The 14,647-nt window shown below is 55.7% G+C and overlaps 1 protein-coding gene across 9 annotated transcripts in view; it reads right to left on the reverse strand.

Moving 5' to 3' along the window:
• Positions 1-14,647, reverse strand: part of CEP164 (centrosomal protein 164) — a 65,822-nt gene that overhangs the window by 14,192 nt on the left and 36,983 nt on the right. For 6 of the 9 annotated variants that reach the window (XM_086679022.1, XM_086679024.1, XM_086679025.1 and 3 more), the window contains 7 exons: positions 13,741-13,821; positions 11,530-11,622; positions 6,712-6,797; positions 5,609-5,776; positions 4,631-4,744; positions 2,970-3,107; positions 156-356 (listed from right to left, as the gene is read on the reverse strand). In XM_086679022.1, coding sequence (XP_086535148.1) covers positions 156-356; positions 2,970-3,107; positions 4,631-4,744; positions 5,609-5,776; positions 6,712-6,797; positions 11,530-11,622; positions 13,741-13,821 — 881 coding nt within the window. The remainder of the gene's footprint in view (positions 1-155; positions 357-2,969; positions 3,108-4,630; positions 4,745-5,608; positions 5,777-6,711; positions 6,798-11,529; positions 11,623-13,740; positions 13,822-14,647) is intronic. The other 3 variants (XM_086679026.1, XM_086679027.1, XM_086679028.1) reach the window with 3 other exon arrangements.

Consider the following 14,647-nt stretch of genomic DNA (forward strand, 5'->3'; position numbering starts at 1 on the left):
CCCTCCCAAAGAGAGGAACCAGGAAGCCCATTCCTCCACAGAGGCCACCGAGGAGGAGTGTTGGTGGGGCCATGAGTGTCCGGGGTGGGAGGAGGGCTTCCCTTCCTCCCCATGTCACCTCGAGACCCAGGCAGCTTGCAGGGGAGGGACAGGACCTGAGAGACTTCTCTTTCTGCTGGTGAAGCTGGAGGACCTCCTCTTCCTCCTCCTGCCACAGCTTCTCCCGGAGCTGCTGAATCTTCTCTCGTTTCGATTCCAGAAGCCGCCTCTGGTCTTGCTCCAGGTCGTGGGCCACGGCCTCCTCCACGGCCCTCAGGGAAGCCTGCTTTGGGGGAGTTGCAGGCTCCGCAGCTCGCCTGCCAAGGGAGGAACAACACTCACTAGCTTTACTATCCCACCTTTTACACACACACAGAACAGCACACACGCAATCCTAATGGGGGGAGGGCCCAGGGTCAGGAATCACATATGCAAATCAGCTCACGCAAGGGGCAGGCAGGAAGGCTACCCCCTCAAGGATCCAGGCAGTATTTGTTCACAGGGCAAGCCTCACTGTGGCGGTCCAGGAAGAAGGGCGGCCCATACTGGGCTCTCAGTGGACCTGGTAGGTTGTAGCCCGAAGTACAAACCTGAAGATGTGGCTCAAGAGCTGACAGCGATAGGGAAAGACTGAAGCTCTGTCCCCAGTGGGTTCTTCCCCAGGACGGTTCACGGCCGTTTCCGTCTCCCCACTAGGGCTCTGCCTGCTCCTTGAGGCTCACGCCAGCACCTTGGGACACCCCCAGGGGCTACTCTCTGCCTCCCAAACTGAACACAGGCCAATGCTCATGAGCCAGCAGGAGAAGCCGCAGCATGTCTCCGAGCCCTGAGACCCCCAACAGTCCATGGAGGTCCAGGAACAGGAAATCTCCTCCCACGCTGCCTCAACAGCCAGGCAGGAGACTGCTCCCTAAGCCAAAGAGTGTAGCAAGAGTGCACCAAGAATGCCACGCTCCCATCTCCTTGATGACGCCACGTTTGCATCTGCTTGGAGTTAACTCAATATTTGGAAACGGGTAACAGAAATTCAGAGCCGACGTGGATGCACAAGGTGGGTGGTGAGATGAGGAATAAAGGTTAAAAAGATGTCTGTGTGAAGGTTGCTATATTGCTTGTATTCTGGTTCTTGAAGGAAATGCCCAGAGAAACCCAAGAACATTCAAGGCCATGAAAGCATCAGGGGCTAAAAGTACTGCACACCCCAGAGCAGCTTCGTCCTAAAGGCCAGTGCGAGTTTGCAGCCCCCGCTCCCTCAACCTGACTGGTCTCGCCTCACAACCACCACCCCCCACCCGCCCCGATGGTGCACGGGCGGCAGGCCAGGCACGCTGGCCCCATCAGCCTCAGCAGCGTGTGGACACGGTCCACTGGGGAGCAGTGGGGCAGGGGCTGCAGAGGGGAACCGGCCCCCGACTGGGGACGCGGGACCCCCTTTCCCCTCGCTGCGGCAGATGGAAGGCAGCAGGCGGGATCAGATTAGAACGGCAGAAGAAAACGCGGGCTTTGGAATTCCATCTCAGCCCCTCGAGACCAGAGAGAGAAGGAAGACATAAAAGGCTACTGACGTCTCTGAAATACCAAAAAGCTCTTTCCTCCCCCCTTTCCTAAAATCATAACTCAGCCTGGAAATGGCCTTGAGCCGTGCCTTCGACTGTCTTCTCTCAACGCCGCCCCGGCCCCCCTTCTAGTTCCGGGCTCTCCTCCAGACCCCCTGACATAGCCCAACCGATGCAGATGTGAGAGATGTGGCCGCCACCTCCTCTGAGAGTCCTGCTCTCGGAAAGGATCTCCCCCCGCCAGCTCTCCGCCTCATCAACCCTCCAACTCATTTCCAGCCTTGGCTGAAAACATCTTTTCTCCCTGAGACGGTACCTTTTAATGTCTCTCTCCCCTGTGGGCTGCGGAGCTATGTGGAGCCCCAGGGATAGATGCTGTGGAAAGATGCGGCCTCAGACGGCGTGGCAGCACGTGCCCGGGCCACACGCCCCGGCGAGCACGCCTGCACACCTGGCACGCGGGCCTCTTCTGCGTGTCCCCATTTTAAAGCTCTACGATCCCAAACGCCCAGCTTAGGTCCAAGGCAGTCAACGATGCCCTGAATGATTGAGGAGACAACTGGGAAGATGAAGCCTCCAGAGGAAGAGGCAGGTCTGATTTCTAGGCCGCTCCTCGGGTGTCAGCATCAGTGAGACCCAGTTTCCGACAGTCGGTGGCCAAGAGGGAGGCTCTGTGCGGGCATAATCACCTCAGGCCGGCCACCAAGTCATTGCGAGACAAGAAAGAGAAGAAGCAAGGAGGGCAGGCAGTGGGGAGGAGGGAGGCTGTGGCACCCAGGACATTCGGAAATGGCTGTGCCACCACTACAACCGCGAAGAGATCCTGTCCCCTCTCGTGCTCGACCCAGGGGTTTTCATTCATTCACCCCCCCGGGCCCCCTTTCTACAAGCACCTCAGGAAAGACGCCGGGATCACCAAGGGGAGGCAATCCCTGTGTCCCAGACCCAGGCCTTCTGGCCTCACAGCGCTTGCTGGCCAGCCCTCTGCCCCTAACTCCTCCTGAGTGGCTTGACAACATCTGTGAAAGGTGACGGATTCTATGAATCATGGTTTTTTATTTGGTGTTATTTTATGATGATGATGTTTTGACATCTTTAAAAGTTTGCTGGCAGAGAGACTGGCCCTCCAAGGATTAGCCAACTCTATGTGAAAGAACATGTCTTTCATGTATATGAAAATATATATATGTATATGAAATATGTATATGAAAGAACATGTCTTTCATATGCAAACCAACCAATCCCCCAGGGAGGCTAGACCACAAGCATCTCCTTACATAACTCACACCAGGCAACTGGAGGGCCACCCCCATAGCCCAAAGCCCACCAAAATCATTCATACTGTCAAATCCTACACTCACTCAAGGTACTTACCCTGCCTCGCCTATTCCTTCCCAGGGAAACCCCAACAAAGGCTCTAGGCTGTGCTCTCCCTTCTCGCCTCTTCTGCCTCCTGACACACCCTGGTCATCCCCCAGGTGGCCTGGCATGGTGTGGCAGGCCCTCTTCTCTCTGGAAGCGTAAGTAATAAATTCTTCCTTAATGGCACCGGCCTGTTGTTGTCACTCAGTCACCTCCATAAATCAGAACCCCGCAGGTACAAACAAATGAAACACAGACACAGGGCCACTCCTCACAAAACACAGACACGTAGCTGTGAACATGAATGACAAGGACGTTATGGGGCCTGAAAAGACCCTGCAAAGGAACAGAAGATACTTCCTAAGGGTTCTGTGTAAACTGTGTGGTCAAGGAATGTCTCTCTGAGACCCAGAAGGGGCGGCCTTGTTGGTTTGGGAGGAGAAACACAAAGCAAGGGGACTCATCAGCAAGACAGGGGGGAGGAGCCTCACTGCCCAGCTTCCCTCCCAGAGGCGCCAGGAAGACGCCTTCTGACCTCTGCCCAGAGGGTCCTGTCTCTGAACCACACTCGCCTCCTGTCCTCGTAGAAAACGCCCTGACCTGCTGTGCACAGCCCCCAAGGAGACTTGGGAAAGCCAGGTCATTCCTCAGGGTCAGAGCTGTCACCACCTGAAAAGTGGGGCTGTCCCTTCCCTACAGCACTCTGCAGTGCTGTGGTGAGGACAAAAGTCATGAGCTCACGTGCACTGCCAGCTCTCGGCGGCACTGCCTGTGAGTAACCAGTGCGTGAACCCGTCTCTAGTCAACGGCCCGAGTCCCGAGAGCTCATGATCCTTTTGTACCGCTCGGTTCACAGATGGGAAAATTTGCATAACCCTGGCTCCTCTCTGTCCCTGTAGAGAAAAGGAGCCGTGGCTGCACTCTGAGTCGGAAGTCTAGGGCTCCAGGGACCAGAGCCTCGTCCTAGTTATGCAACCGACCGGCAACGTGACATTGGGCAGATCCCTTCACGTGAGCCTCAGTCTCCTCATCTGTAAAAGGGGTGGGAGGGGAAAGGGAAATGGGAGGAGGAGAGCTCACTGATCTCCAAGTCTTAGAAGTGCTGGTGAGCTTTGAACCCAGGCCCAAAACACATATACCGGATACTGCATAACTCCGTCTACGTCCCGTTGGAGAACGGGAAAAACGAATCTACAGGACAGAAGCCAGAAGAGCGGTGTCCTGGGGTGGCGGATTGAGAGGAAAGGGGCGTGAGGAAATTTCCTGAAGGGACGGGAATGTTCCACATCTGATCTGCGTGTAAATGTGCATTGACTTGTACAGTTCAGATTTATGTGCTTTCATGTATGTAAACACCTCAATAAAATGTTTTTAAGAAAGCGAAAAATAGTGCGAGGTGGAGGGGAAAACAGGAAAAACTGCTACGCCGGGAGGTGCCCCCGCCCCTCCACCTCCATACCTCAGGCCCTGACCAGGAGCCCCGGGGACCTGGCCAACCCCACACTCAGATCGGTGACCACGGCTGCACACGATGAGGGGCACACGCAATCTTCCCCCGCCGCTCCCCCTGGGCAGGGGCCACAGCATCCCCTCCCAACCACCCAGGAGTGGTGGGCACTCACACCACACAGACACAAAGGAGGACGGGGACAGACACGAACACCGGCCCTTACACCTCTGGAGAGGCTGGTGCGGCAGGGCTGGCCGCCCCCTCCTCAGGCTCCTCGGCCCCGGAGCGCTGCTCCCTGCCCCTCGCGGGGGCGGCAGGTGGGCTTGGGGTCTCTTCCCTTGAGAGCATTGAGGAAGCAACGGTGTTAAAAGCAGTAGGAAGGCGAGAGGCCCCCAGTGCACCCATCTGGGGTCAGAGAGCTGTGATGAGGACAAGGGAAGTAGCCCCAGCTGAGTTTCCTGATCTCAGGCCTCACTCTCCCCCACCTGCCTCTTCCCAGGCCGTTTACACTGAAGACCAGAGGCCCGTCCACGTGGGCCGTGCACGGTTACGGCTCCGAAGGAGCCGCTCTGCACACAGCGGGGTAGGCAGCGGATGCTGTTGACTGAACATCGCTCTGCTTGGCTTCTCTCAGTGACTCATCCCAGCTGGATGTGCTCTAAAACCAGCTCTGACACCAGCATCTTCCTCTCACCGGGGGAACAGAAGATCTGGCCGATGTACGCCAGGCTCTGGGCCAGGCTGGGGCACGAAGGCCCTCTTGGCTGGCCTCAGGGAAGCCTAGGACTCTGCACCTCCCTCCCCCAGGGGCCCAGCATACAACGGGGCCCTACTTGGGTTTGCTGAAGGACCGCCGGGAGGGGTGAGGAGCACTGGCAGGTGGGGACTGGGCGTAGGCACAGCACAGCTCAGGTGGGGGACAGTCTCTGACCCAGGCCCCCGGCAGGAAGACAGCTGGATCAGAAGAGATGCTTCCTGGTTCAGGAGTTTCCAGGCTCCCCTAACTGGAGGGGGCACCCCAATTTTAGCTGTAGACTGAGGACTAGGAAGAAGCACATTTCCTCATTTTCCAGCTCACGGGGGACACTAAGTGGAAACCTGAGGTTGCTGCTTAGGCTGCAAACCGTCCCCGGCTTCTCACTTCCCCAGGCACCCCCGCACACACAACTACACACCTGGAAGACTTCCAGGTCCCCCTTACCTCCTCAGGGAACCGGCAGGGATGGAGCTGCCTGCAGAGTCCTCCCCGGGCTCCTCTGCCCGCTTCTGCTCAGGCTGCCCCTCAGAGGCCTCCGGAGGCCCTTCTTCGGTGGCCTGGCTCTGAAGGGGACTCTGGAGCCGCCTCCCAGGCACAAGTGGGGGAGAGGACCTGGTCAGAGCAGCCAGAGCAGCAGAGTCAGGCCCTACCATTTGGAGAGCAGGGAGAGAACTGGCGAGTGTGGTACGTGGACCTGGGTCCACTCCTCCTTCCAGGCAGGGCTCCGGTCCTGGCCCTACATCCATGGAGAGCCACGGAGGGCAAGGCAGCCAGAGAAGCAAGAGGGGGAGACTCCCCACTGAGCTCTCCCTTTGCCTGGACTAGACTCAGCCCTCCCGGGTCCCTGCACTGCATCCGCTTGGCCCAGGGGCGAGAGCTGGGCCCCCTCATGGGTGCATCCGCTCCCAGCGTTCACCATCACTGAGGCCAGGCAGGGATGCAAGAGCCGAGCGGAAAGTAGGGAGAAAAAGAGGAACCAGACTCGAATGGTCAGACTGCAGAAAATGCACAAAGGCAAGAAGGAATGCGGACAGCTCTTCAAGGTCCAAGAAGCAGGAGCACTGCCCCGCCTCCTCTTCCAGGGTAGCAGCCCTTCCCTCTCTCATTTCAGGCTCCAGCCTCAGAAGCGGGAAACCTTGGTCTCTCCCTCCTAGTCTCTCCGCTCTCCCTCCTAGTCTGTCTGTCACTCTCTGTCTCCAAATCACCTGTAGCTGTAGTACTGACCCTCTAGAAAGTTCCTCCAGCCCTGGCCCATGACCAGGCACACACACAGCTTAACCCATTCCAGTGAAGAGCACAGAGCCTTGGCCCACAGCGGTGTACAAAGTCCCACCACATGCACCCACACTCCTGTCTCGGTGCAGAGTCAGAGGGCATGCTCACGTACACACGCGTGCACACACGCACAGACTTTGCGAGGCCATCCAGTCCGCTCACCGTCTGCCCGCAGGCAGGAGCACAATGAGCCACGCACACCAAACCCAGGGGTTCTGCCCCGGTCCACACCATCCCAACAGCCCCTGAGGGCGGCCTCCCACGTACCGTACCTCTCCGAGCCTTTGCACCGCTTGCTCTGTGGCTCATCTTGGCTGGACTGGCTGCCCTCCTTGTCTTCTCTTCCCAACCTCTGGGCCTGTGGGCAAGCAGCAGTGGCAAGTGCCTACTGAAGAGGTCTGCATATGGGTCCCTCAACCGTCCAACCAACTCTCGGGCCTAGGAGGACATACTGAGAGGTGGCTCTTGAGTGGATGAGGACCACTCGGGACACAGAAGAGGAGGCCCATCTACTTAGCTCTGGCTAAGCCCCCAGGCTCGCAGCTGCTTCCAGGGCCGGCCTTGCTGGCCTAGGGACGATGAGCCAGATGCCACAGTCACTGCGTGCAGAGCCAGAAGCTAAAGGCGAACACGTACAAGAAAGAAAACCCTTCCTCCCGTCACTGGAAGCCTTCACTGACAGTTGCCAAGAGAAGGCCGAGACATCCGTGAACACCCCGAATCCACGGAGGCCTGGACCTCCAGTATCGGTGATGTACAGGGACGGCAAAGTCAAGCGGGCAGAAGTGGGGCAGCGGCCAAGCACATTAACAAGGAAGGACCCTGGAGAGATGGGGACGTGCTGAAACGAGACAGAAAGAGCACCATTTGGGCATCCGAAGGGAGGAAGACAGGGTGCTCCTCTGCCCCATTCTGGGCTCCCCGAAGCACCCAGGTCCCATCAATAGACGATGATGCCCCCTTCACAGTCAGGGACTGATTACTCCACCCATCCAAAAAATAAAACCCAAAATCTCATTTTAAAGCTGGGAATCTGGGCCAATTTAGCAAGTGGGTGAAAAAGAGGGCTGTTCTTTGTAAGTTCAATCATTTTCCGCGAGGGGGGGGCCCCAGGGGGCTAACAGTGTAGTCGGCCTGGACTCAAGCTCTTGTTTTTCCACTTCACTTATCCAGTGGCACCTTTGAAGTAAGTCCAGTTTATCAAATGTCCACTGCATCTCGATAAAGCTGCCCAAGGAGTGCTGGGGGGGGGCTCCATCGGTTCCCAGCTGGGGAGTCTATCTCCTCCACTCTAAAATGGGTCACCCAGTCGGTCGAGCATCCGTCCCTTGATTTCAACTCAGGTCATGATCTCATGCTGTGTGGGATCGAGCACTACACCGGGCTCTGTGCTGACAGAGCAGAGCCTGCCTGGGATTCTCTCTTCCCACCTCTCTCTGCTGCTCCCCTGCTCATGCTCTCTCTCTCCCTCTCCAAATACATAAACAAACATTTTTAAAAAGCAAATACATAAAACGGGACAGTAAAGCTCAGCTCACGGGGCTCGAGGTGACGATTAAATTCGATCATGTACATAAAGCCTGACTCGTGGCCCAGGGAAGGCGTGCCACAAATGCCAGCGCCTGTGTCCCCGCTCCACCCCTCTCCCCAGCCTAAGGCATAAAACCTCAGCTCTGCCGGTGCCCGTCTCCATTCGAGGGCCCGTACCCCTTCTGTCACGATGACAGGCGCCCTGTCGGTTCCGGGACGTGAGGGTTAACGGGAGAGGCAGGGCAGGAGACAACTCACTCTGTCTTCCCCAGTGGGGTTCCGGCCGGGCTGGCGCACTGCCGTGTCCCCAGCCCCGTGCACACGGCCTCCCACGCCTCTCCGCTGGCAGCCGGAGCCCCAGCAGCTGTGGCCGACTCTACCATCTGGATGGGCGAGGAAGGGCAGGGCCTGAGCTAGGAGCCAGCTCCCCCAAATTACATTAAAAATAGAGATGCTGCCTGTGAGTACCTGCCGGTGCCTGCAGCACGAGGCTGCCTGCCAGCACTGCCACTTTGCATCACGTCAGCCTGGCCAGAGCCTGCAGATAATGGCCCCGCCCCGCCCGTCCCTTCCAGCCTTCTTCCCCCACGGATCACACCGAGCTCGGCAGACGGCTCCCTCTGTCACTTGCAAGGAAAAAAAAAAAAAAATCACACAGGACACTCTACGGGACATGGACCCCAATGGGACATGGACAGCAAAGTGGGGTGATCGTGATAAAAATGGGGGGCTTGAGCCGTGGGTCGGAAAGAATGAGCTACCAAGTCTGTCTGCTTCCTACTTGTTTCATCTCTATTGCTGCCGGAAACACACGAGCCCCTCTGCCGGACAGAAGGGGCCACCTTGGGAAAGCGCCCGGACAGAGGGCCTTGGAGTAGAGCAGCAGTTGATCCCCAGACCCTTTTGCCCCAGAAAAGAACTCTTCAGAAAGGGGACACGGCCAGCACACCCGACACCTCTGGCCCAACTGTGCTCAAGACACCGCTTGCCCACCCTTAACTCGGCTCCAGGGTTTTGTGTTCATGACCTGGTCCCCAGCTAAATAAATCCCGGTACATTCAGAAAGCACACTGCTACACGACTAGTAAGGAGAGTGAGGGAGATCTGAAATTACTGAGAAATAAGTCAAGGGCCTATTCCCTAGCTGCTCTCTAAGTTAAAGAGCACATCGCCAAGCACTTTTTGTGACACAGTCCCAATGTCTGTGGGGAGGGAAAAGATAAACAGAAAACAGACACAGACTTACATGTACACTGAAACCTTTCTGGAAAGGCACACGAAAGTGTTCATAGAAACCGTTAATAGTCCCCACCTGTGGCAGTAAGCCTGCAGGAAGTGGAAGGCTTTGACCTTCTGGATTATTTGAAACAACTTCATGGTCACTTTTGTAATTTAGTATAAAACTCATGTTCCTAATTCATTATAATCATTATCTTGACTACGGTGATGGTTTGAAAGGCACACACATATGGTAAAACTTATCCAGTGGCACATGTGAAGTAAGTCCAGTTTATCATATGTCCACGGCATCTGGATAAAGCTGCGTCAGGGGCGCCTGGGGGGCTCAATCGGTTAAGCATCCAACTTCAACTGAGGTCATGATCTCGCAGTTCGTGAGTTTCAAGCCCTGCATTGGGCTCTGGGTTGACAGCTTGGAGCCTGGAGCCTGCTTCGGATTCTGTGTCTCCCTCTCTCTCTGTCCCTCCCCCACTCATGCTCTTTCTGTCTCAAAAACAAATAAACATTAAAAAAATTATAGGGGCACCTGGGTGGGTCAGTCAGTTAAGCATCTGACTTCAACTCAGGCCATGATCTCGCAGTTCATGAGTTCAAGCCCTGCGTCGGGCTCTGTGCTGACAGCTCAGAGCCTGGGGCCTGCTTCGGATCCTGTGTCTCCCTCTCTCTCTGCCCCTCCCCTTTTCATGCTCTGTCTGTCTCTCTCTCAAACATAAATAAACATTAAAAAAAAAAGCTGCATAAAAATTTTTATGAACTTTTCATGAAATTTTTAGAACTTCAGTTCAGTTCTAAGCCGCTGCCTTGGCCCTGGCCGGAGGAGCCGAAGACAAAGGGGACCACACCTGTGGTGCTGTCAGAGCCACAAAGGGCTGCCCCTGTCTCCTCAGCTCTACCTCCTGGCTCAACCCTCTGCATGGCCTGAAGACAGGAGACAGCTGGAGTAACTAAGGCCCACGAGGGGCTCTGTGTGGTCAGCCCACCTGAGTGCCTGGCGCTGCTCGGTGCCCCAACACCCTGGTCATGAGGTCCAGCTTAGGACTTCCTGTGCCGGGGCTGTCGGCCTCAGAGAGTGCCTCGTGAGAACCGGATCCAGGCCAGGCCCTGCTACTCCTACATGCCAACCGGCATATCCCAAAAAAGGGCTGCTGGCCTCATTGGGTCTTAGGCAGGACCTAGAAATCTTTCTTTTTTAAAGCCTCCAAGGATTCGGATATTGGCTAGAGTTTGGAGCCAGAGCTATGCAAATCCATCCTGCCCACCGACTTTCCCACTTACCTACTGCCAAAAGGGCCTACCAACTCCCTGCTCCCAACCCTTCCTCACTAATCCCGCCCTGTGTGTGCCTTTACACCCTTCGTCCAGTGCTACAAACAGGTGTGACCAAGGTCCGGCCTCGATCTGCTGGCTGGGCAGTAGCACGGCAAGGCTTACCAGCCAGAGCTGAGAGGAGCACGTGACCTCAAGTGCCACTGGCCTAAAAGCTCTACCCCGACTCAGCACTTAGTCCTCCAAGGGCTCCCAGACCTGATTCACATCGGACACCTTGTTTGTTCCACCCGGCAAACTTCCATTCACCCAAGCCAAATGCTCCCTTCAACCTACAGACACCATGTGCCAAAATCTTCTCTTAAACAAGCCCACGGAGGGGGAAAAAAAATGACTTTCTTGTCTTCAAGCTCCTTAAGGACAGGACGTGTGTCTGAGTCATCTATCTATTCCTACCCTTCTGTGGGGCAGACATTTCCCACGCCCACACAGAGCTTATATCCAGGAGGGAGACAGACCCAAGACCTGTCAACCAAAAGGAGCAGCACTAAGGGTAGCAAAAGGACAGAACAATTCACCCTGCCTGGAGGAGGTGGTGTCAGAGGTGGGCCTCCAAGACCAAGAAGGGGCTCGGAACAAAAGGGGAAACCAAACGGCAGGCAGGGCAGTGAAGGAGGTGGATCGTGTGCCCCGGGAACGGCGAGTGCTCGGTGGGCACGGCCGGTGTGTGGCGGGTGCTCTGAGGATGAGGCTGCAAGAGGCTGAGTGGGCCAGGTTGGCAAGTGCCTTGAAACACACAGTCTACACAGAGCTTTGCACATGAGCAAATGGGTCAACCTTTGACCAATTGGTCAAATTGGTCGTTGCTAAATAAACGAATGAACAGATAAATGTCTGTTGCAGGCGGCAGGGAGGATGACTCAATTCAGAGCAGCAAAGAGCAGAAACGATTGGGAGGCCTTCACAGACACAGCCCGGGCCATGCCTTACTGAGTTAGAAGCAAGGGGACTCCCAGAAACACAGCCCGGGACAAGCAGGGCTCAGCTCGGGTTACCCAGCATCCAGAGAGACTCCCCTCCCGGCGGACTGGGGAAAGCACGTCAACATCCATCAGGTGCTCTGAGATCCGGCTGCGAAAACCGAAGTCCTAGAGGGAGTGGAGGGGGAGGTCAGTGCTGCCCCTGTCACGGTCGGCATCGTCCATGTCACGGCCTCTCCTCCACCCCCCACCTTCCAGAAAGGGGCCCACTACGGGTCAGGCACCGCGCTAAAGGTTTTCACATCTACCGATTATTCTCATCTTCAAAATCACACTGTGACTAATCTGGAAAGACATGTGATACAGCAAGTATGGTAAAATGTTCACTGAAGACCCTAGGTGGTGAGTGTGTGTGTATTCACTCTAAAATCCTTTTACTTTTTCTGTATATTTGAAATTTTCCAGGGCACCTAGGTGGCTCAGTGGGTTAAGCGTCCAACTTCAGCTCAGGTCATGATCTCACAGTTCGTGGGTTTGAGCCCCGGGTTGGCCTCTGGGCTGACAGCTCAGAGCCTGGAACCTGCTTCGGATTCTGTGTCTCCCTCTCTCTCTCTGCTCCTCCCCCACCCACACAGTCTCTGTCTCTCAAATATTTAAAAAAAACTTTTTTTTTTTCCATAATAAAACCATGGAGGGAAAAATAACCGTGAGACTGACACCCTTATCTCCATCTCACAGATAAGGAAGCAGGTTTAGGGGACGTGTAATTCACCCAAGCCCAAGTAGCTGATAAACAACGGGGCTGGTTGGTGGTCAGATGTGCCCTGGGCTGACTCCAAAGTCCAAGCTCTTTGCCAATCATGTCACTTTCCAGTCGTCTCTCCCTCCTGGTGCCCAACCAGGGCACCAGTTGGGCACCAGGAGAGAGCCAACCAGGGTACCAGGAGAGAGGTCAAAGTGCCCACAAGACCTGTGGGCAGCACTGAAACGAGGCATGATGGCCGTTCTCAGCTTTCTCTTTCCCTTCCCCCACTGCCCTTCTGGACAATGGGGCTTAATTAGCAGTGCTCTGTCCACAGGCTTCTCTTTGGGACAGGCGGCAAGTACCCACACAGGTGCCAGCTCCCCGTCACCCTTTGGCTGCCACAGGACCCTGATCCTGCCCCCTCCAAGCCCAAGAGCCCTGCTGAACCCAGTGAAGGATTGCTACCTGACAGCACGCTAATAGGGACAGTTCTGTCATCAGCCCTGATACATGGCAGGATGCCCAGCCGAGGTCTGGTCCTGCTGTCCATGGCTTCCTCCACCCACTCCCATAGAGGAGAAAAACATTCATGGGCACATTTGTCCACACAGTGACTCCCTCAGAAGGGATGGAGCCCTGGCTTCCAAGAATCCTGAGACGTGCCTGTTCTTCACGATGGTTTTTGCCAACAACGACTTTCTGCCTTCCCTTCCTAGCTTAGGGGCTTTCTTTTTTGGTGACATTTTCCTTTCGGTTCGAGTTCTACTCCACTTAATGCAGCTGCCATCTGCCTCCTAAGCCCGTGGCTCAGCGAGGGGCTAGAGCACGCAGCCCCCTAATTCCTCTGCACCCCTCCTATCATTACCGCTCATCCCTGACCCTCTCCCGCTAATCCCTTCCCTTTGATCCGCCTCCTCCAAACAGATGGAGCACACTTTCCAGAGGTGATGCGCTGCCAAAAAGCACCCTCGACTACTCCCTGTAGGTACAGACCTGGCAGAGGGGGCCAGGATACAGCAGGCTGCGTGGAAGGCCCGGGACAAAGCAACCACGCCCGGTGACATTCCAGGACGACGTCTTCTCTTTGGAACAGTAATTGCAGCAGCCCTCCTAGCCTGAGGACCGGGCCGTGCCACTGCTCAGTGGTCCCACAAATACAAATACACACCCACACACACAACCAGTCTCTAACCTCCTAGATTCATGCAATGTCTCTGCTACAGCCCAGAGGCTCTAGATCACCTATCTCCCAGACAATTCCCACTGCAGAAACAAGAAACAGTAATAACAGCTTATAGTTATTTGATGTTTATAGGCTAACGTTTTACATTCTTTGCCTCACCTTCTTCTCATAGCAAACCTGTGAAGTAGGTAGCGTTTACTCTTAGCTAATGGGCTGAGAGACCAGAGTTAGACAAGATCCAGGTTTGAGTCCTGACTTCCCATCTACAAGCTGTGTGATGCCAGGCAAAACAAACCGCAGGGGCTCACAAAGCCACGGGCTTTACCCCACGCTGCTGCCCCACCCCCCTCAGACTCACCAGTTCCAGGAAGGACTTAGGGTCAGAGGCCGCGGAGTCTGACAGCTGCAGCTCCTTCACCTGCTCGCTGATCTCCAACTCCTGGGGAAACAGACCCATAGAGATGTCACCCAGAGCGGAGCAGAGAGGGCTGGGATCACTTCCCAGGGAATTCCGTTCAGGCCAAGGTGCCAACGCAGCTCGAGACCTAACCAAAACCCACCTCTTCCAGAAAACCTGAAAGGGGGCTGTGGACCCTCCCCTTCTTTCTGGACACACGCAGCAGTGCCCACCCCACTCAGGCTGAACAGCCCAGCCCAGCTATGTAGGGACAGCTACTCTCTGACTCGGGTCAACAAGGGTTTACACCTGGAAGGAAAGCCAAGTGAAGTGGAGAGGAGACGGTTGGAAAGCGGGCAGCAGGGAGGCTTCTTGCTGTCCTAGAAAACAGAACGGGACTGTCTTCTCCAAGAAGTAGCTTAACACCCTTTAAATGAACCCCCTCCCCATTTGGCTGGAAGAGGAGCAGGACTAAGGGTCGGACGACCGAAGATGCCTCAGGCACCGGGAACTACTTCCGTGTCACTGCCTGGTCTTGCCAAAGCAAGACCGCCGGGCCATCAACGACAGGAGCCTCTGGTAGCCCGACTGACCGATCCTGGGGCAAAATGCTCCCAATGGTTGCCACCCTCACCCATATCCTCCCCTCTCTACTGAAACACAGACAGCAGCGACCCTTGACTGGTGTCGAGAAGTACAAGGAGGAGGCAGAAAGAGCAAGTAGGTAGAACAGAAGAACACAAACGTCCCGGGAGGGTGCCAACGGAAAGGCCAATTTCTACCCTGAATTTCTAACGCCAGCAGGTTTGGAGTTTCATTCAGGATCTGGCTGCCTGCTGGGTCTGGGCAAATCTGTCACAATGAAGGG

This window comes from Puma concolor, chromosome D1 (assembly GCF_028749965.1).
Source record: "Puma concolor isolate L17-30 chromosome D1, mPumCon1.1.hap2, whole genome shotgun sequence".
NCBI lineage: Eukaryota > Metazoa > Chordata > Mammalia > Carnivora > Felidae > Puma > Puma concolor.